This window comes from Pristis pectinata, chromosome 11 (assembly GCF_009764475.1).
Source record: "Pristis pectinata isolate sPriPec2 chromosome 11, sPriPec2.1.pri, whole genome shotgun sequence".
NCBI classification, from domain to species: domain Eukaryota; kingdom Metazoa; phylum Chordata; class Chondrichthyes; order Rhinopristiformes; family Pristidae; genus Pristis; species Pristis pectinata.
Window position 1 is genome coordinate 10,876,281 of NC_067415.1, and position 21,016 is coordinate 10,897,296.

A 21,016-nucleotide genomic window follows, 5' to 3' on the forward strand; every position below is an offset into this window, starting at 1 on the left:
CAGACAGTGGCTGGAATTGAACCTGGGTCACTGGCGCTGTAATAGCGTTACACTAACCGCTACACTAATTTACGTATCTGTTCTGGAAATTATATCATTGGATCAAAGAATCATGAAACAACCAAAAACATTGATGGAGGGCTTTGGTCTCATTGAGTTTATGATGGTTCTGCATAGACCACAACAGTCAGTCCCGTTTTCCAGCTCCTTCCCAAATTGCTTTCCCTCATGATTATCCAGTTCCACATTCAATGCCCTGATCAATGCTGTTTCCACCAGCTTTACATGTGGTGACTTTCTAGCTATGCACTGCATCTGAGTAATGAACAAAAGGGCAACTGAGTGCCATCTAAGTAACCACAGATCACACAAACCACACCTGGTGAGTTCATTTTCTTGTGAAATTCGTAACATAAGATGACAATGCAGTAACCGAGAAAGGGTTTTCTGAATCTGTCATGTCACCTGACCTCCTAGTGTAACCTTGTCCACTGGCTCCCTGCCATGGTGTTACAATCCTACAACACTTAGAAAGTGAAAAATCCTTTGTTCCATAATCAGATAGGTCTAAACTGTCCGAGTGTTTTTATTCAGCCTGTTTGTTTCTCTTGTCACCAACGAACAAGAGGTTTCAAGGAGTTATTTTATTGCTCTCTATGAGTCCAAGAGATTAGTCTTTCATTCCTGCAGACTCCAGGACAAGCACAATCTGAGGTTTAAGTTCTGAAGCAGTCACTTCTTTCACATCCCCTTCCTGGTGGCGCTGCCACATTCTTGAACCCCTAATTCTACCCCTTCTGTTATTGTCACTTTAGCATTTCTGTTTGCACTACCTCAGTTTGCACTGCCTACCACACTTTGCACCATTCTGTTGTTTTGTGCTCATCGCTATATTTATTAGAACATAGAACACTACAGCACAGTACAGGCCTTTCAGCCCACGATGTTGTGCCAACATTTTATCCTGCTCTAATATCTATCTAACCCTTCCCTCCCACATAGCCCTCTATTTCTCTATCATTCATGTGGTGATCCAAGAGTCTCTTAATTGTCCCTAATGTACCTGCTCCCACAACCTCTAGAAGCAGTGCGTTCCACGTACCCACCACTCTCTGTGTAAAAAACTTACCCCTGACATCCCCCTTATACCTTCCTCCAATCACCTTAAAATTATGTCCCCTTGTGTCAGCCATTTTTGCCCTGGGAAAGAGTCTGACTGTCCACTCGATCTATGCCTCTCATCATCTTGTACACCTCTATCAAGTCCCCTCTCATCCTCCTTCTCTCCAAAGAGAAAAGCCCCAGCTCACTCAACCTAGCCTCATAAGACATGCTCTCCAATCCGTTATTGGTATTGGTTTATTATTGTCACTTGTACTGGGGTACAGTGAAAAACTTGTCTTGCATACCAATCGTACAGGTCAATTCATTACACAGCGCAGTTACATTGAGTTAGTACAGAGTGCATTGAGGTAGTACAGGTGAAAAAAACAGTACAGAGTAAAGTGTCACAGCTACAGGGAAGTGCATTGCAGGTAGACAATAAGGTCCAAGGTCACAACAAGGTAGATTGTGAGGTCAAGAGTCCATCTCAACATATAAGGGAACCATTTAATAGTCCTATTACAGTGGGATAGAAGCTGTCCTTGAGCCTGGTGATATGTGCCCTCAGGCTCCTGTATCTTCTGCCTAACGGGAGAGGGGAGAAGAGAGAATGACCCGGGTGGGTGGGGTCTTTGCTTATGTTGTATTTATTATACTTAGAGTACTGTGTCCAGTTCTGGTCACCTCATTATAGGAAGGATGTGGAAGTGTTGGAAAGGGTGCAGAGGAGATTTACCAGGATGCTGCCTGGTTTAGAGAGTATGTATTATGAGGAGAGACTAAGGGAGCTAGGGCTTTACTCTTTGGAGAGAAGGAGGATTAGAGGAGACATGATAGAGGTGTTCAAAATAATAAGAGGAGTAGATAGGCTGGACAACCAGTGCCTCTTTCCCAGGGAAACAATGCTCAATACAAGAGGACATGGCTTTAAAGTAATGGGTGGGAAGTTGAAGGGAGATATCAGAGGAAGGTTTTTTACCCAGAGAGTGGTTGGGGCATGGAATGCGCTGCCTGGGGTGGTGGTGGAGGCAGGTACATTGGTCAAATTCAAGAAATTATTAGATAGGCATATGGAGGAATTTAAAATAGAGGGATATGTGGGAGGAAGGGGTTAGATAGTCTTAGGTGAGGTTTAAAGGTCGGCACAACATTGTGGGCCAAAGGGCCTGTATTGTGCTGTACTGTTCTATGTTCTATGTCCTATTATTACCGTGTATACTGTTTACTCTGTGAGCCTCATGTGAACAAGGACTTTCATTGCACCCTGGTGCGAATGACAATAAACTAATCTGAATCTGTTATCTGGAACGAGCTGCCAGAGGAGGTGGTGGAGGCAGATACAATTACAATGTTTAAAAGGCATTTGGACAGATAGTTAGAAAGAAAAGGCAAAGAGGGATACGGGCTCAATGCAGGTAAATGGAATTAATGCACACAGACGTCACGGTCGACATGGATGAGGTGAACGGAAAGGGACAGTTTCTGTGCTATACAGTTCTATGTTTCTACGACTCTATGAGGTGGCACTGCACTGTCAGAGATGGCATCATCTGCTTGCGACATTGAACTGTGTGGGTGTCCATTGAGCAACCAGTTGGGAGGAGTGGCCATGCCAGATGGTGAGTCTTCCTCTTTCTGTGACATTGCATCCACACATTAATCCACATCTAGAAGTGGCTCAGAGCAAGAAAGAAAAGACTACGATGGAATTAAGTTGGCGTTCAAAATAAAAGCAAGTCGATTCATGAAGATTATTCAACAATGCAAACCCAGCGCGACCAGACTTGTTAATGTTGGGTGAGTACATCTGGTTCACAACCTACAAGCAGGGAACATGGACAAGAATTTAAATTCAGCGACTTTTGGAAGTCAATGCATACAAATCCTTGACGCTATGGGGTGGATGGACTTCACCTCGTGGTGGAGCTGCTGTCTCACAGCTTCAGTGATCCAGGTTCAATGCTGACCCCCCCCTCCCCCCCCCCGCATTGTCTGTGAGTTCCCACCCCCACCCCCTTGGGTGCTTCAGTTTCCTCCCACATCCCAAAGACGTGCAGGTTAGCAGGTTAATTGCCCGCTGTAAATTGCCCCCCCAGTGTGTAGGTGAGTGGTAGAATCTTAAAAAGGAGTAGAGTGCCATGAGATTTGGCAAATTCATTGGGGGCTTTTAAGAGGGGCTTGGATGGGCACATGAATGAGAGGAAAATAAAGGGATATGGGCATTCTGTAGGTAGGAGGGAATAGCTATGTCAGCACAACATTGTGGGCTGAAGGGCCTGTTCTGTGCTGTACTGTTCTATGTTTTATTAGATCAGATTCCTTTATTAGTCACATGTACATTGAAACACACAGTGAAATGCATCTTTTGCGTAGAGTGTTCTGGGGGCAGCCCGCAAGTGTCACCTTGCTTCCGACGCCAACATAGCATGCCCACAACTTCCTAACCTGTACATCTTTGGAATGTGGGAGGAAACCAGAGCACCCTGTGGAAACCCACGCAGACACACAGGGAGAACGTACAAGCTCCTTACAGACAGTGGCCGGAATTGAATCCGGGTTGCTGGTGCTGTAATAGCGTTACGCTAACCGCTACACTACCGTGCCTGCCTATGTTCTATGTTCTAAGTAGTGGGGAATGGGATTGTGCTATGAGTGGATATGGGCTCGATGAATGAAATGGTCTCTTCTATGCCATATGAAAATATAGAACACAGCCATAATCTCATTTTATGCAGAGATGATTACTGGGGGAACAAGTAGACCCTTCTCACTTGTACACATCTAATAATAGTGAATATAAGATCATAAGGCAAAGGAGCAGAAGTAGGCCATTCAGCCTATCGAGTCTACTCCATCACTTCACCATGATCTAAACTATTCTCCCATCTAGCCCCAATTCCTGGCCTTTTCCCTATATCCCTTGATACCTTGACGAATTAGATACCTATCAATCTCCTCCTTAAACGTCCCGAATGATCGAGCCTCCACAGCTGCATGTGGCAACGAATTCCATAAATCCACGACCTTCTGGCTAAAGAAATTTCTCCTGATTTCTGTTCTAAATGGGTACCCTCTAATTCTAAGACTGTACCCTTTTGTCCTGGACTCACCCACCAAGGTAAAAACAACTTAGCCACATAGCCACATCTGCTCTGTCCAGTCCTTTCAACATTCTAAATGTTTCTATGAAGTCCCCTCTCATTCTCCTGTACTCCAATGAATACAGTCCAAGAGCCGACAAACGTTCCTTGTATGGAAGCCCTTTCATTCTGGGAATCATCCTTGTAAATTTTCTCTGAACCCTCTCCAACATCAGCACATCCTTCCTAAGATAAGGGGCCCAAAACTGCACACAATATTCCAAATGAGGTCTCAACAGTGCCCCGTAGAGCCTCATCAACACATCCTTACTTTTATACGTTATTCCTCTCGAAATGAGTGCCAACATAGCATTCGCTCTCCTTACTGCCGATCCGACCTGCTGGTTAACCTTTAGGGTATCCTGCACGAGGACCCCCCAAGTCCCTTTGCACTTCTGAATTTTGAATTTCCTCCCCATCTAGATAATAATCTGCCTGTTTATTTCTGTTTCCAAAGTGTACAACTGCACATTTCTCAACATTGTATCTCATCTGTCATTTCTTTGCCCATTCTATCTAAGTTTCTCTGCAACCTTCCTGTTTCTTCAACACTTCCTGCTCCTCCACCTATCTTGGTGTCATTTGCAAACTTAGCCACAAAACCATTTATTCAATAATCTAACTCATCAATATACAGTGTTATAAGAAGCAGCCCCAACACTGACCCCTGTGGAACACCACTAGTAACCGGCAGTCAACCAGAACAGGATTCCTTTGTTCCCACCCTTTGCTTTCTGCCTATCAGCCAATGCTCCATCCATTCTAATATCTTTCCTGTTATTCCATGGGCTCTCATCTTATTCAGCAGTCTCTTGTGTGGCACCTTGTCGAAGGCCTTTTGAAAATCCAATTACACAACATCCACAGCCTCTCCCTTGTCCATCCTACTTGAGATTACCTCAAAAAATTCCAATAACATCAGTTTAAATGCTGAAAACCTGGAATAAAAGCAAAAAATGATGTAAACTCTTCGCAACTATGGCATGAAAATCAGAGGTAATGTTTCAGGTCCATGAACTCTTTCATGTTATGGGAGATTACAACATTCCTAGAACACCTAATCACTTCTGTGGCTTCCTTTCTTAACAGTTTGGGTCACATTTTGCTGGAGCAAAAAACGAGCTGCTGGAGGGTCAGGCAGCATCTGTGGAGGGAAATGGACAGTCGATGTTTCCGGTCGAGACCCTTCATCTGGACTGAAAGATAGAGGGGAGATAGTCTATAAAGAGGTGAGGGGAAGGGGTGGAGCAAGAGCTGGCAGGTGATAGGTGGATCCAGGCGAGGAGGGGTGATGGGCAGATGGAGGAGGGGAGAGTGGGAATAGCGACAGAGGCTGGGAGGCGATGGGTGGAGGCAACAAAGGGTTGCAGATGATGGAATCTACTAGGAGAGGAAGGTGGAGCATGGAACCAAATAAGGGAGGTGGGGAGGTCATTTGGGAACAGTGGGGAGAAGGTGAACCAGTGGGAGGAGGGTGTGGGTGAGGGGCAGATAGAGTAGGTGGAGGAGGGGAAAGAAACAGGGTGATGAGGGTCGGATGGGTGTAAGAGGAACTGAGCAAATCAGGAGGAGAGAGAAAAGGGACAGAGGGGGCAGATTATCTGAAACTGGAGGATCATTTTGATTGCACCTTCAAAGTCAAAGTCAAGTTTATTGTCATATGCACTAGTACATGTGTGCACAGGTGTAATGAAAAACTTGCTTGCAGCAGCATCACAGGCAACATAGCAACACATCAGCAACATTCACAAGAAAAAAACATAAACATAAACTGGACACAATTTTTACATGAAAGAACACCATTAGAACAACAAAAAAACAAAGTCAACTTTTTGCTAGTTCTTTGATGGAGAGAACTTTACTCTGTATCCAAACCAGCTGACTTTTCCTTGGATACAGGAGAGACTGCAGACAAAATACTGGAGGAACTCAGCGGGTCGAGCAGCATCTGTGGAGGGACGTTTTCTTTTGGGGGGGGTGGTGACTGTTCATCTGGGTCTTTGCCCTAGGTGTTTGGGGGGGGGGGGGATGGTGACTGTTCATCTGGGTCTTTGCCCTAGGTGTTTGGGGGGGGGGGGGGTGGTGACTGTTCATCTGGGTCTTTGCCCTAGGTGTTTAAAAGGACAGTGTGGATGGAACTTTATATACTGTAAGGCACTGTATCAACGTGCAGCCTGAATCTCACGGGATTTCAGCCAGCGTTTGGCTCACGTCGTTAAACAATACACTCAGTTGTTACTGAACAAGGACACTCCTTTCAATTCACAAGGCGGTGATGTCGTTCAAAAGCTCCTCCCAGAAGCGGAGAGGTTCCTCCGCGATTTGTTTACAGTGCCTTACAACGGAACCCTAAAGCAGCACACGTGGATGTGAATGTATTAATAAGCCAGAGGCAACAGATGTACGCCAGACAGAGGAGAGGTCGCAAGCCCGAACTGTTCACAAGCACTGCTCGATGTGAAGTGTCAAAGTTTTATTATTTGTCTCTCCGTTTCTTTCAACAAACAACCTGGAAAATAAACCTGCAGACCAGCTGCCTGAACAGAAGTGGAACTGACATTGACAAATCCGGTGAGCTTGTTTTGTTTAATCAAAACAACGCAATTTCGTGTTTTAAACTTTATCCCAGTAACAAACACACATTCTTTGGAAGAAGACTCTTTGCTGGTCCAGTTGACGCGGATACTATATGTTCTCCAGATAGCTGTAGTGTATGAAGTACATATAGATATATATTTTGTTTTTATATTTTCATATAGAGATATGTGTGCATTTGTACACATATGTAACGTTATGGGCTTGTGCATATGTATGCATTTATGTTGTGAGTATTTTGTGCAGATATTTTGTGTGCACAAGCCTATATATATATATATATATATATATATATATATATATATATATATAATATTGTGTGAATTTAGAGACCGTGTCTAAAGACACTATGTTTCTAATCAGGTGATAGATGGAGGCAACAAAGGACTATGTATCTGAATATGTATATATGGTGTTGCTGTATTGTCTACAGTTTGTCCGTCCATGTGTGTGCATGTTTCCCGGCTCTTGTTAACACCAGACACGATTCAAATGATCAGGAGACTCTGTGGGGACCTGGTTTGACTGGGCTCCTGGTGACTGCACCACTTTTGCCCAGGGAACGCGGGTCTAACAGAGCTACGGGGTTGACAGATTATTAAGGGCAAGCAAGAGATTTGGGGTGGGAACCAATTCTCCTATTTGGCTGAGAACCCTATTAGAGCTATTTAGTGAGAATTTCAGTAAACAAGGCACCGCCATCCCGCCATTGTGTTCTTTTGTTCGGAGTCGTTTATTATCTGATGGATGGGACAGATAACTAGGAAAAGAGGAAATGAAGTCCAGATATTTTGAAAAAAGAACAGTAGTCCGCAACCTGTTGGCTGGAATGGTGTGATCTACTATTTGTGGTGTAAACATCCACTTTGCATTTCCAACGCTTTCTGATTTTAATTTCGCAGGGAAGACCAAGATGATTAAGTGCTGAGTGACCGCCCATCGGATTTAAAATGAATTGAGTAAAGTGTACAAGATGATAAGAGGCATAGATCGAGTGGACAGTCAGACTTTTTCCCAGGGTGACAACGGCTAACACGAGGGGACATAATTTTAAGGTGATTGGAGGAAGATATAAGGGCGATGTCAGGGGGAAGTTTTTTACAGAGTGGTGGGTGCGTGAAATGCACTGTCGGCAGAGGTTGTGGGGGCAGATTAGGGCCATTTAAGAGGCTCTTAGACACATGAATGATAGATAAATGGAGGGCTATGTGGGAGGGAAGGGTTAGATAGGTCTTAGAGCAGGATAAAATGTCGGCACAACATTGTGGGCTGAAGGGCCTGTACTGTGCTGCAGTGTTCTATGTTCATAGAGAGATACAGCAGAAAGAGGCCTTTCAGCCCACTGAGTCTGTACCGACCATTGACCTGCCACTTATTGGTATTGGTTATTGCCTCGGCATTCCCCCAGATTCTACCACTCACCCACACACTAGGGACAATTTACAGCAGCCAATTAACCTACCAACCCGCAAGTCTTTGGGATGTAGGAGTAGATGTGGTCGCAGAATCTGCATACTCCACGCAGACAGCGCTGGAGGTCAGGATTGAACCTGGGAGTCTGGTGCTGTGAGACAACTACTCTACTAGCTGTGCCACTGTGCAAAAATAAAAGTAAATTGTTGGAAAAACTCAACAGGTCAGGCAGCATCTGTGGAAAGACAGAGTTAACATTTAAGGTCCAAGACCCTTTGTCAATCCAGTAACAATCAAATTGCGTTTTAGTACATTGTTTAAAAAACTTTATTTATACAGTACGGTAACAGGCCCTTCCAGCCTAACGAGCCCGCGCCGCCCAATTACACCCATGTTCACCTACGTTGTTGGAATGTGGGAGGAAACCAGAGCACCCAGAGGAAACCCATGCCGACACAGGGAGAATGTACAGATTCCTTACAGACAGCTGCGGGAATTGAAGGAACATGAAGCGAATATAAAGTGATTGTGTCGGATTAGTATGGCTGGGGTACTGCTACACTACCGTGCCTTAATTAACTCATTTCCCTGGCTGCTATTGTGAGAGTTGAATGTGTCTTTGGATCGTTGGTGTAAGTCTCTGGGTACCTGTCCAATAACATCACTACTGGTGGACCGATCTACCCACCAACCTACTCTGTGCTGGATCATGGTGAATTGCATCTTAGCTTTGAACAAATAAGTGTCATACAAGACAGAAACAGGCCCTTAAGGACAGCTTCTATCCCACTGTGATAAGACTATTGAACGGTTCCCTTATACGATGAGATGGATTCTGACCTCATGATCTACCTTGTTGTGACCTTGCACCTTATTGCACTGCACTTTCTCTGTAGCTGTGACACTTTACTTTGTACTGTTACCGTTTTTACCTGTACTACCTCAATGTACTCTGTACTAACTCAATGTAACTGCACTGTGTAATGAATTGACCTGTACGATCAGTATGTAAGACAAGTTTTTCACTGTACCTCGATACACGTGACAATAATATACCAATACCAACACCTTCAGCCCATCCAGTGTGCACCAACCAGTAAATCACCCACTTACTCAAATCCACATGAATCCCATTTTATTCTCCTCATCTACCCTGATTCTGCCCCTCACCTACACACTAGGGCAATTTATAGTAAGATAAGATATCTTTATTAGTCACATGTACATTGAAACACACAGTGAAATGCACCTTTTGCGTAGTGTGTTCTGGGGGCAAGTGTCGCCACACTTCCGGCGCAAACACAGCATGCCTATTTATCAGCTAATCCTTGTGTCTATGGGATGTGGGAGAAAACGGGAGCGCCCAGGGGAAGCCCAGATGTTCACAGGGACAGTGCAGAAACTCAGCACGTTGGGACATCGATCACACTGCATGCATATAGCCCCCTAGTCCCATTGTGTCTGCAACCCCAGCCATACTAAGCCTACACAATCACTTTATATTCTCCTCATATCCCTTCAATTCCCCACAGATTCCACTGTGAATCTATCTTCACAATAGATTCTATCTTTTTTCCATGATAGGGGTCTCAAAACAAGAGGGCATAAGTTTAAGGTGAGAGGGGGAAAGTTCAAAGGAGATTTGTGAGGCAAGTTTTTTTTACACAGAGTGTGATAGGTGCCTGGAACAGGCTGCCGGGGAAGGTGGCAGATGCAGATATGATAGTGACGTTTGAGAGCTATTTAGACAGGCACAGGAACAGGCAGTAAATGGAGGGATACAGACCAGGTGCAGGTCGATGGGATCAGTTAGATTGGCATCATGGTCAGTGGAGACATGGCGGGCTGAAGGGCCTGTTCCTGTGCTGTACAACTCTATGGCTCTACCAACCTGCACAAAGAACACTACAGTACAGTACAGGCCCTTTGGCCCACAATGTTGTGCCGACATTTTATCCTGCTCTAAGATCGATCTAACCCTTCCCTCCCACATAGCCCCCTATTTTTCTATCATTCATGTGTCTATCTAAGAGTCTCTTGAATGTCCCTAATGTATCTGCCCTCACAACCTCTGCAGGCAGTGTGTTCCACGCACCCAGCACTCTCTGTGTTAAAAAAAAAACTTACCCCTGACATCCCCCTTATACCTTCCTCCAATCACCTTAAAATTATGCCCCCTCATGTTAGCCATTTTCACCCTGGGAAAAAGTCTCTGACTGTCCACTTGATCTATGCCTCATCATCTTGTACATCTCTATCAAATCACCTCTCATCCTCCTTCTCTCCAAAGAGAAAAGCCCTAGCTCGCTCAACCTATCCTCATCAGATATGCTCTCCAATCCAGGCAACATCCTGGTAACTCTCCTTTGCACCCTCTCCAAAGCTTCCACATCCTTCCTATAATCTTTGGGAAGAAACCAGAGCACATTGGAGGAATCGCATGTGGTCACAGGGAGAATGTGCAAACTCGAGTCAGATTAGCACCTGAAGTCAGGGTAGAACCCGGCTCGTGGGAGTTGTGAGGAAGCAGCTCCACTGTCTGTGTCATTGTTCCACCCAGGTGATTAACAGCAGACCTCCCAGGAGTAACAATCATACCAGATGTACAGACCTCCCTTGACATTACACACAGTGAGTCAGAGGATCTTTCACAACCAGAATGCAATGGCAAGTGTAACATTTATGTGAAATAAAAGATTCTTCAGGGATAATCATAGCACCCAAGTTTTTGGTTAGTTACTCTCTCAGTAGGTGTGACAGGAAACATGAACTATTTTAGCAGCTGGACCTTGTTTAGGGGCTGTTTAGTGAGCTGTATGTGACAAACAACATTTTAGGAACAGCTTCTTCCACTCTGCTATCAGATTTCTGAACGGTCCATGAGCCCGTGAACACTACCTCGTTATTCCTCTTTTGCACCATCTATTTATTTTTGTAACTTACAGTAATTTTTATGCCTTGCACTGTACTGCTGCCGGAAAACAACAAATTTCATGACATATGTCAGTGATAATAAACCTGATTCTGAAACAGGTTCCTAAAGCTCTTCTCAGGTTGAGCTGAAGCATATTCAGCCCCTCTCAGCTGCACAAAGATGACTTATTTGCTTATATGTTGAAGGACTGTTGCTTCTGATTCTTGGCATAAAGGTGGTTGGTTTCCACGTTCAAGCAAGGTAATAGGATCCTAATTAGCATTGATTTCAGTGTCATTTGATTGCAGCAGGTGGCCACCCAGCTATAAAGCAACAGTGAGATTTGAATTTGATTTCTCCCAGCTAGCAAGAATTAAATATTTTAAAGCATTATCGATGTCCTGTGAGGAAATAAAAGTCTAATACCATTCTGGGGACAACTTGAACACAATCCTGGTGAGTAATGAGACCACAATAGTAAAATATAGGTAGAAAATGTGGGATGTGCTCAGTACTTTCAGTAGAGAGGGAGAGTTAATTGGTAATTATTTTATTATTGTCCCATGTAACAAGATAAAGTGAAAAGCTTTGTTTTGCATGCAATCCAGACAGATTATTCCATGTATAAATACATTGAGGTAGTAAAGAGGAAAAAAAAACAATGCAGAATATAGTTTTACAGTTACAAAGTGCAATTCACGTAGACAAATAAGGTGCAAGGACCATGATGAGGTAGATTGAGAAATCAAGAGTTCATCTTTATTGTATAAGAGGTCTTATAACAACGGGATAGAAGCTGTCCTTGACCCTGGTGGTATGTGTCCTCAAGCATTTGTATCTTCTGCCTGATGGAAGGTGAGAAGGAGAGAATGTCCGGGGTGGGAAGGGTCCTTGATGATGTTGGCTGCTTGCCTGGGGCAGTGCGAAGTGTAGACAGTGTCAATGGAGGGGAGGCTGGTTTTTGTGATAGACTGGCCTGTGTTCACAGCTCTCTGCAATTTCTTGCAGCCTTGGGCAGAGCAGTTGCCGTACCAAGCCGTGATGCACCCTGCTTTCTATGTCTGAAGTCAACAACTTCACATCAGGATGTGGGAAAGTTAGAAATCAGACACAGAAGGGAGGGGTGGGAGAACAAAAGAATTAGAAGTTTGCAATTAAAATTGACATCATGGTCAGCATAGACAATGCGGGCTGAAGGGCCTCTTCCTATGCTGTGCTGTTCGATGTAACATGATAAGGTGGAGATCAAGAGAGACTGAATGACGCAAATGGTGGTGGTGCTGGTTGAGAAAGGCCGGGGAAGGTTTGTTAATGGTAACTAATCTGTCTGGAGGAGGTGTATATAGAAGAAAGTGCATGAGAACAGTGAGGGGGAAGATAAAACAGAGCAGTGCAGGAACAGAGAGATTTAGAACACTTCAGCTGCTGGGATTCTGAAACAAAAGAGAATGCAGGAAATACACAGCAGTTCAGGAAACATCTGTAGAAAGTGAAAAACTGTGTTAATGTTACACCAGAACAGGTAGTCTGTCACGAACTGGAAGGCTTGTTAGCTGAAATTGTTAAAAGTCAGGTATGTAGTGTGCCTGGACGAAAGATGAGGGGCTGTTTGGTGAGCTTACATTGAGCTTCAGTTGAACAGAGTAAGAGGTCAAAGACCTCTTGCTTTTAAATCTTTCCCAAAACTTAAAAAAAGCAAAAACAAAACTGAGGGGTAACTTCTTCACGCAGAGTATAGTGCGTACATGGAATGAGGTGCTGGAGAAAGTGGTTGAGGCAGGTACAATAACGACATCTAAGAGCTATTTGGGTCAGTACGTGGCTGGGAGGGGTTTCGAGGGAAATGGGCCAAAGAAGAGAAAGTGAGACTAGATTGGGACTAGCACCATGGTCGGCATGGATGAGTTGGGCCGAAAGGCCTGTTTTCATTGCTGTATGACTCTATAACGGGGAGGTCAGAGTGGAAGTAGGATGGAGAATTAAAGCGGCAGGCAACTGTGAGATCAGGGTTACCCTTGTGGACTGAATGAAGGCGATCATCGATCTGTGTTTAGTGTCTTCAGTGCACACCACATTGTGAGAATTGAGTGCACACACGAAATTGGAAGATGTGCAAGTGAATTGCTATATCAGCTGGAAGGAGTGTTTGCATAGCTGGATGGTGGAAGGGAAGAGGTACAAGAACAGATATTACATCTCTGGTACTCGCATGGGGAGTTGGCATGAGAAGGGGAATGGGTGTTAGAGATGGACGAGGAAACTAATGGTCCATTTAGAATGGTGAAAGGGAAATATTACCTAAGATTTCCTAGCCCTGGTGACAGGTTACCTTGGCTTCCTTCTCCATGTGCTGCATAGTTCCTGCATTTTGTGTTTTTATTTCAGACTACTGAGTTATAGTTTGATGCAGGCCTAATTATAGGGAGAAGTTGGCCAGGCCAGGTCTTCATTCCTTGGAATATAGGAGAATGAGGGGTGACCTTATCAAAGTGTTTAAAATTATGAGAGGCATAGATGAAGTGGATGGTCTTTTCCCCAGGGTAGAGGAGTCCAAAACTAGGGGGCATAGGTTTAGGGTGAGAGGGGAAAGATTTAAAAGGGACCTGAGGGGCAACGTTTTCACATAGAGGGTGGTGAGTATATGGGACGAGCTGCCAGAGGAAGTGGGTGAGACAGGTACAATGGTATCATTTGAGAAGAACCTGGATAGGTGCATGGAGGGGCGGGGCTTGGGGGGATATGGGCCGAATGCAGGAAATTGGGACTAGCTCGGTGGGCACCATGGTCGACATGGACTGGTTGGGCCGAAGGGCCTGTATCCGTGCTGTATTGATCTATGACTCTACTGGCAACCACGGTTGTTCTTTTTTGAATTACTAGCAAAACCATTAGGACTGACGCAGGGTTTTGATCCAAAAACTCGACAATTCCTTTCCCCCCCACACAGGCTGCTCGATCCACTGCATTCCTCCAGCAGATTGATTGTTGCTCCAGATTCCAACAACCGCAGTAGTGTAACGCTATTACAGCACCAGCAACCCGGGTTCATTTCCGACCGCTGTCTGTAAGGAGTTTGTACGTTCTCCCCGTGTCTGTGTGGTTTTCCTCTGGGTACTCCGGTTTCCTCCCACATTCCAAAGACGTACGGGTTAGGAAGTTGTGACCATGCTATGTTGGCGCCGGGAGTGTGGCGACACTTGCGGGCTGCCCCCGGAACACTCTACACAAAAGATGCATTTCACTGTGTGTTTCGATGTACATGTGACTAATAAAGATATCTTATCTTATCTTAAAAGCAAAACATTTATTTAAATTATCACGTTAAGATTATATAAATTTATTTAAGACGTGAATATTAATTGAACTAAAACAAATATACCACTCGGGTGTCGAGGACCTCGAGTCACAATCTACAAAAGAGGTCAGCCAGTTGGGACTGAGTTGAGAGTGAGCCTCTTCACCCAGCATGTGGTGAATATTTGGAACTCTCTATGCAAGAGGTTTTGGAGGCTCAGAATCTGAATATATTTAAGACACTGATCAATAGACCTTTATGTATTTTGGGAATCAAAGGATTTGGGATTAGTGCAGGTGAAAGATTAGCCAATGGAGGGCAGGCACAAGAGCATGAATGGCCCACACTCCTCCTTGTGTTCTCAAGGATGTCCCTTGCTCTGGAAGCACACAGGAGGGCAGGTGTCACTGCTGCTGAGTGGACCATGAGTTTATTGCTGGGTCTGAGGTCTTTGTCTTCGAACACTCATTCTCTCAGCTGAAGGCTCAGTCGGCAGGGAGGAGTCCAACGGCTATTCCTGTTTCACAGTTTTGCATGCCAACAGTTACCTCCGCTCGTCCAAATGGATGGGCCAGGGTAAAGCTTGAGTGCCAACTGTGAAGTGTATCTGGTCCCTCAGCTCAGCAAGACTGGACTCTGCTCTGGTGAATCCACTGCCAGAGTGGGGGATCAGGTGTGCCAACCTCCCACACATTCTGTGCGTCTGAGCTGTGATGTCGGTTAGTTCCTCACTTATACAAAGCTGAAGAGGAACATGACCCAGGCTGATATCTCTTGTAGCTCTGAAAGGTATCCGGTTTTGCCTGTAATAAATTTAAGGGCCACATTTAAAATCTGCCTTGAGACTTTTTGACTAACCTTTGAAGTAAGTTGGAGGCATGTTACCCTTGATAGTGTGAAATGATATAACCCAGATGATAGTATGTCAGTGGTTTGTGTTAATTATATTTCCATTGAAGTCAGCTGGTAAGGAGAAATTGAGGCATAGGTTTAAGGTGAGAGTGGGAAATGTTAAACGGAGATTTACGAGGCAAGTTTTTGTGTTCGGTTCTGGTCACCTCATTGTAGGAAGGACGTGGAGGCTTTAGAGAGGGTGCAAAGGAGATTTACCAGGATGCTTTTTGGATTGGAGAGCGTCTTATGAGGATAGGTTGAGCGAGCTAGGGCTTTTCTCTTTGGAGAAGGCGGATGAGAGGTGACTTGATGGAGGTGTACAAGATGATAAGAGGCACAAATTGAGTGGATAGTCAGAGACTTTTTCCCAGGGTGACACAAGGGGACATAATTTTAAGGTGATTGGAGGAAGATATAAAGGGGATGTCAGAGGTAAGTTTTTTACACAGAGAGTAGTGGGTGCGTGGAACGCACTGCCGGCAGAGGTTGTGGGGGGAGATATATTAGGGACATTTAAGAGACTCTTAGATAGCCACATGAATGATAGAAAAATAGGGGGCAATGTGGGAGGAAAGGGTTAGATAGATCTTAGAGCAGGATAAATGTCGGCACAACATTGTGGGCTGAAGGGCCTGTACTGCGCTGTAGTGTTCTATGTTCTATGCTTACATGGGGAGTGGAAAGTGTCTGGAACGTGCTGCCAAGGGAGGTGGTGGAAGCAGATATGATGGCAACATTTAAGAGGAATTTAGACAGGCACATTAACAGGCAGGGAATGGAGGGATAGAGACCATGTGTAGGCCAATGAGATTAGTTAGACTGGCATTATGATTGGCACAGATACGATGGGCTGAAGGGCCAGTTCCCATACTGTTCTATGATCCATGTAAAATAGACAGCCAGCGCATGAAATGAAGCTCAGTCTCTGCTAAAATGAATTCATTGATGAATAAGTGAAATAAATTACACTTCTTTTAACTTGGAACTGTGATAAGACATTGCTTGCATGTTCTCAGACAAAGACAGAAAATGCTGGAAGCACTTAACAGGTCGGCAGCATCAGTGGAAAGAAATAATAAACATTTCAGGTCCAGAACCTTTGTCAGAACTGGGAAAGAGAAGGTGGGGGAGGGATGTATAGAACAAAGCAAACTTCTCCAACAGAGACTTGTACGGACCTTTTTTAAATATGTCAGTCGAATGCATTTTATACAAGTAGTGCTCAGCCAAATGGGAGTTATGAATCAGGCGACAGCATTTAAAAGGACTGAAGAAGAATGTGTAAAGCTAGTGTAAGTTTTTGGCTATTTCTAAGTCATTTTGTTCTTGGCTGGGCATACTCCTTATACTCTATTCCAACCATAGCAAATAAACTGTATTCATTAAGACAGTGGGTATGACACACTGTAAGATAAGGTTTCTTTACTAGTCACATGTACATCGAAACACACAGTGAAATGCATCTTTTGCGCAGAGTGTTCTGGGGGCAGCCCGCAAGTGTCACCACGCTTCTGGCGCCAACATAGCATGCCCACAACTTCCTAACCCGTACGTCTTTGGACTGTAGGAGGAAATCAGAGCACCCAGAGGAAATCCATGCAGACACGGGGAGAACGTACAAACTCCTTACAGACAGCAGCCGGAATTGAATCCGGGTCACTGGCGCTGTAATAGCATTATGCTAACCGCTACACTACTGTGCCTGCCCTTATATTAACATACTGAATTTGATATTGTACTGACTGGCCTTAATTAAAATAAAGTATATTTTAATAAGGCCAGTCAGTACAATATCAAATAATACTAGCCTGTTATTTTACCAAAATTAGCCTTTACTTAACTAAGAGAGAGAGATGCTTCATGCAACATTAACACATTCAGTAAGATCACCCAGCAACATCTAAAGGCATACGTTTGATGTAACCCGTGCTGCCTTCACTGCACACCACTATAGTATTTTAATATTTAATTCAGTTGTCTTTACCTTAACACCAACTCTGAGTTTTTGACCTGTCTGTCAGAATGAAACAGCTCCACATAACTTATATTTTACATTCGTGGAAACATAAAGGTGAAGATTGTCATCGACCTCATCCCCTCGTCTAGTTTTTGCTAATTTCAATTTTGCAGACACAAAGCAAGCAGGAAACAACATTTTGTTCAGGTTAAGCATCTAGCTTGAAGTTTGCAGATGAGTTCATTTTTGCTCCATCTGGTTGGTTGTAGAGTGATTCAATAAACTCATTCCCCACAACCTACAGATTATTTTCTCTTTAGAACCTACCCACTTCTCTTCTGAAAACATTGTTGATTCCGTTTCTACTATCTTTTATAGGGAAAGATAAGGTGGATGGTCAAAATCTGTTCCGCATGGTAAGGTTGTCATAAACAAGAGAACACCGGTTAAAGGAAGGAGTTTTAAAGGGATCTAAGGGGTAAGTTTTTTAACACAGAGTGGTTGATATAAATATTTATTTATTAGTCACAGGTACATTGAAACACGCAGTGAAATATGTCTTTTTGTGTTACTGAGAATGTGCTGGGGGCAGCCCACAAGTGTCGCCACTCTTCCGGCGCCAACATAGCATGCAGCTCCAGCTCCTAACCCATACGTCTTTTAGAATGTGGGAGGAAACCGGAGCACCCGGAGGAAACCCACGCAGACATCGGGAGGATGTACAAGCTCCTTACAGACAGCGGCAGATTTGAACCCTGGTCGCTGGCGCTGTAATAACATTACGATAAACGCTCCACTACTGTGGCAGCATCAGGAACATGCTGCCAGAGGCGGTGATGGAATCATACAATTGCTATGTTTAAGAGGCATTTAGACAGACACTTGAATAGGCAAGGTATAAAAAGATATTGTTCTAAAGCAGGAAAATGGGATTGGTGTAGAAGGGCAAAAATGTCGGCATGGAGATGGTGGGCTGAAGGACCTGTTTCTGTGCTGTACAACCTTATGGCTTTTTTGCTCTGTGACGTTACATTAAGTTCTGGATCATAACTACGCTCTGCCCCACAATATTTTTCCTCAATCCTTTCTCTTTGAATCTGTTTTCCCTAGTCTTTGAACTACATGTAACAGTGCCAGATAGGTTGGATCAGTTGTAGCTCTGTCTGATGTATTTATGTCTTCAGTTCACTTAAAACAGAACCACTAGTACAGGCAACTACAAGTCTATTGACTATCCAATATTCATTCCAGAGATGTGGGTGTGGAGGCCTGCTAGTGTATAAGTTGACAACCCATCACGGTAGTGCAAGGGCAGGCACGGTAGTGAAGGGCAGGCATGGTAGTGTAGCGGTTAGCGTAAGACTCTACAGCACCAGCGACCTGGGTTCAATTCCCACCACTGTCTGTAAAGAGTTTGTATGTTCTTCCCGTGACTGCGTGGGTTTCCTCTGGGTGCTCCGGTTTCCTCCCACATTCCGAAAGATGTACAGGTTAGGAAGTTGTGGGCATGCTATGTTGGCGCCGGAAGCGTGGTGACACTTACGGGCTGCCCTCAGAACACTCTATGCAGAAGATGCATTTCACTGTGTGTTTCGACGTACATGTGACTAATAAAGATATATTGTCTTGTCTTGACCTGATCTGACCTGACTGCAGGTAATCTGAATCTGACCCAAACTTGAATTCCATACCCAACCTGATCTAGCATCTACAGAGAAGTAGGAAATGCTGTATAATTTGCTGCTCATCCATTTCCATTCATTAAGGACAGAGACACAGACATAGAGACAGGTGGCACAGTAGCATAGCCAGTAGAACTGTTGTCTCACAGTGCCAGAGACCCAGGTTCAATCCCAAACTCAGGTGCTGTCTGTGTGGAGTTTGCACGTTCGCCCGGTGACTGCATGGATTTCCTCTGGATGCTCTGGTTTTCTCCCACATCCCAAAGACATGCGAGTTTGTAGCTTAATTGGTCACCATGAATTGTCCCCAGCGTGTAGCTGAGTGGTAGGATTTGGCTGGAGTTGACGGGAATGTGGGGAGAATGGGGAAAAAAAGGCATGCCCTATTAACTGGAATAGTACCAAGGGGGAGGGACCCTGCTATGTGGGAGAGATTGGAGAAGCTGGAATTGTTCTCCTTAGCTGAGAAGGTTTAAAGGGAGATTTAATGAAGGTGTTCACACTTTTGATGCGTTCGATAAAGGGGAGGAACTATTTCAACTGCCATGGAATTAGTAATAACAGCGTGCTAAAATAATTGGCAAATAATCAGAAATGAGGTGAGAGGATTTTGCTTTTAGTATGCAGAGTTGTTATGTTGAATGATAGTGGAAACAGATTTCATTGCGATGCTCAAAAAAAGAATTAGATAAAGGCATGACAAAAGAAGGTGTAGGCGTACAATGAAAGTGCATGGGCGTGAGGCTAGAGAAATAAAGGACTGCGGATGCTGGAATCTAGATGAAAAACACAATGATGCTGGAGGAACTCAGCAGGCCAGGCAGCATCCGTGGAGAAAAGCAGGCGGTCAACGTTTCGGGTCAGGACCCTTCCTCAGGACTGAAAATAGGAAAAGGGGAAGCCCAATATATAGGAGGGAAAAGCGGAGCAGTGATAGGTGGACAAAAGAGGGGAGGTGGGGTGGGCACAAGGTGGTGACAGGTAGATGCAGGTAAGAGATTGTGACAGGCAGGTGCGGGGGAGGAGGGGAGAGCAGATTCACCGGGGGATGGGTCAAAGGTAAGGAGAGGTAGAAAAAAGAGAGAGAGGCAAGGAAAGGGAAGAACAGAAGAGGCACGGTGGGTGTGGAGGGTGTGGGGATTACTTAAAGTGGGAGAATTCAATGTTGATGCTGTTAGGCTGCAAGGTTCCAAGACGGAAAATGAGGTGCTGTTCCTCCGGTTGGCGTGAGGCTGTCAGAGATTCGTAGAAAGTTACAGCACAAAAAGAGGCAGTTTGACCCATTGTATCCATGTCAGACAAATAAAGCAAATGAGATAGCACTGACAAAGAGCCAGTACAGGCACTGTGGACTGAATAAAATGTAATAAATTATTAGGAAGAGTATTAAGGGTTTTTTTGCACTGACTTAGCTGCATTAGTAATGGCATCGAAAACTCTAGAATGAGGAATGACAGTGTGGAACTCCCCAGGTTCGAGCTGCAGTTTCCCTTATTGATCATCAAGAAACTTATGGGCTTTTTAGCAGCCAGTGATAGACTGGTCTGTTTGAATTTGGGGGCATTAGTCTGGATGATTCTATTATGAGGTATAGGAATGTTTGAGGGTGAGATCATATTATGGGATGATATTTCCCATAAACTTCTGCATTTCTCTTTACTCTAATTTTTTTTTAAATCCTAATTATTATTACAGTTCCTAGATTCAGAATGACTGGTATCGAGTCTGGAAGTATGTTTACTGCTGAGAGATATGTTCAGTTTACTGCTGTTTGTGACAACCCAAACTTGTTGCCTTCAGTATAATATTAACCTTTTCTTCTGTGCCACTGTTTACAGCTGTATTTGTATCTTGCCGTTGGGACATTGATTTTATTTTAGTTTAAAGCACGTGCAACTTCCACAAATAGTATTTGATAGAGGTGTACAAGGTCACGACTGGTTGGTTACGGTAAGTAGAAGGAAGCTGTTCTCTTTAGCAGATGATTCAAGGACTTAAGAACATAGAACAGTACATCACAGT

At 44.3% G+C, this 21,016-nt stretch overlaps 1 protein-coding gene across 6 annotated transcripts in view; it reads left to right on the top strand.

The window, feature by feature from the left end:
* The first annotated feature begins 2,741 nt into the window (after nt 1–2,741).
* Nucleotides 2,742–21,016, top strand: part of LOC127575967 (P2Y purinoceptor 8-like) — a 79,580-nt gene continuing 61,305 nt past the window's right edge. For 2 of the 6 annotated variants that reach the window (XR_007957151.1, XM_052026263.1), the window contains exons 1-2: nt 2,742–2,901; nt 17,691–17,790. Coding sequence is in view for 2 of the 6 variants with exons in the window: in XM_052026261.1 (XP_051882221.1) it covers nt 6,644–6,815 (172 nt within the window). In the remaining 4 variants the exon portion in view is untranslated. Of the gene's footprint in view, nt 2,902–5,333; nt 5,474–6,444; nt 6,816–17,690; nt 17,791–21,016 lie in introns of those variants that run through there. The other 4 variants (XM_052026264.1, XM_052026265.1, XM_052026262.1 and 1 more) reach the window with 4 other exon arrangements.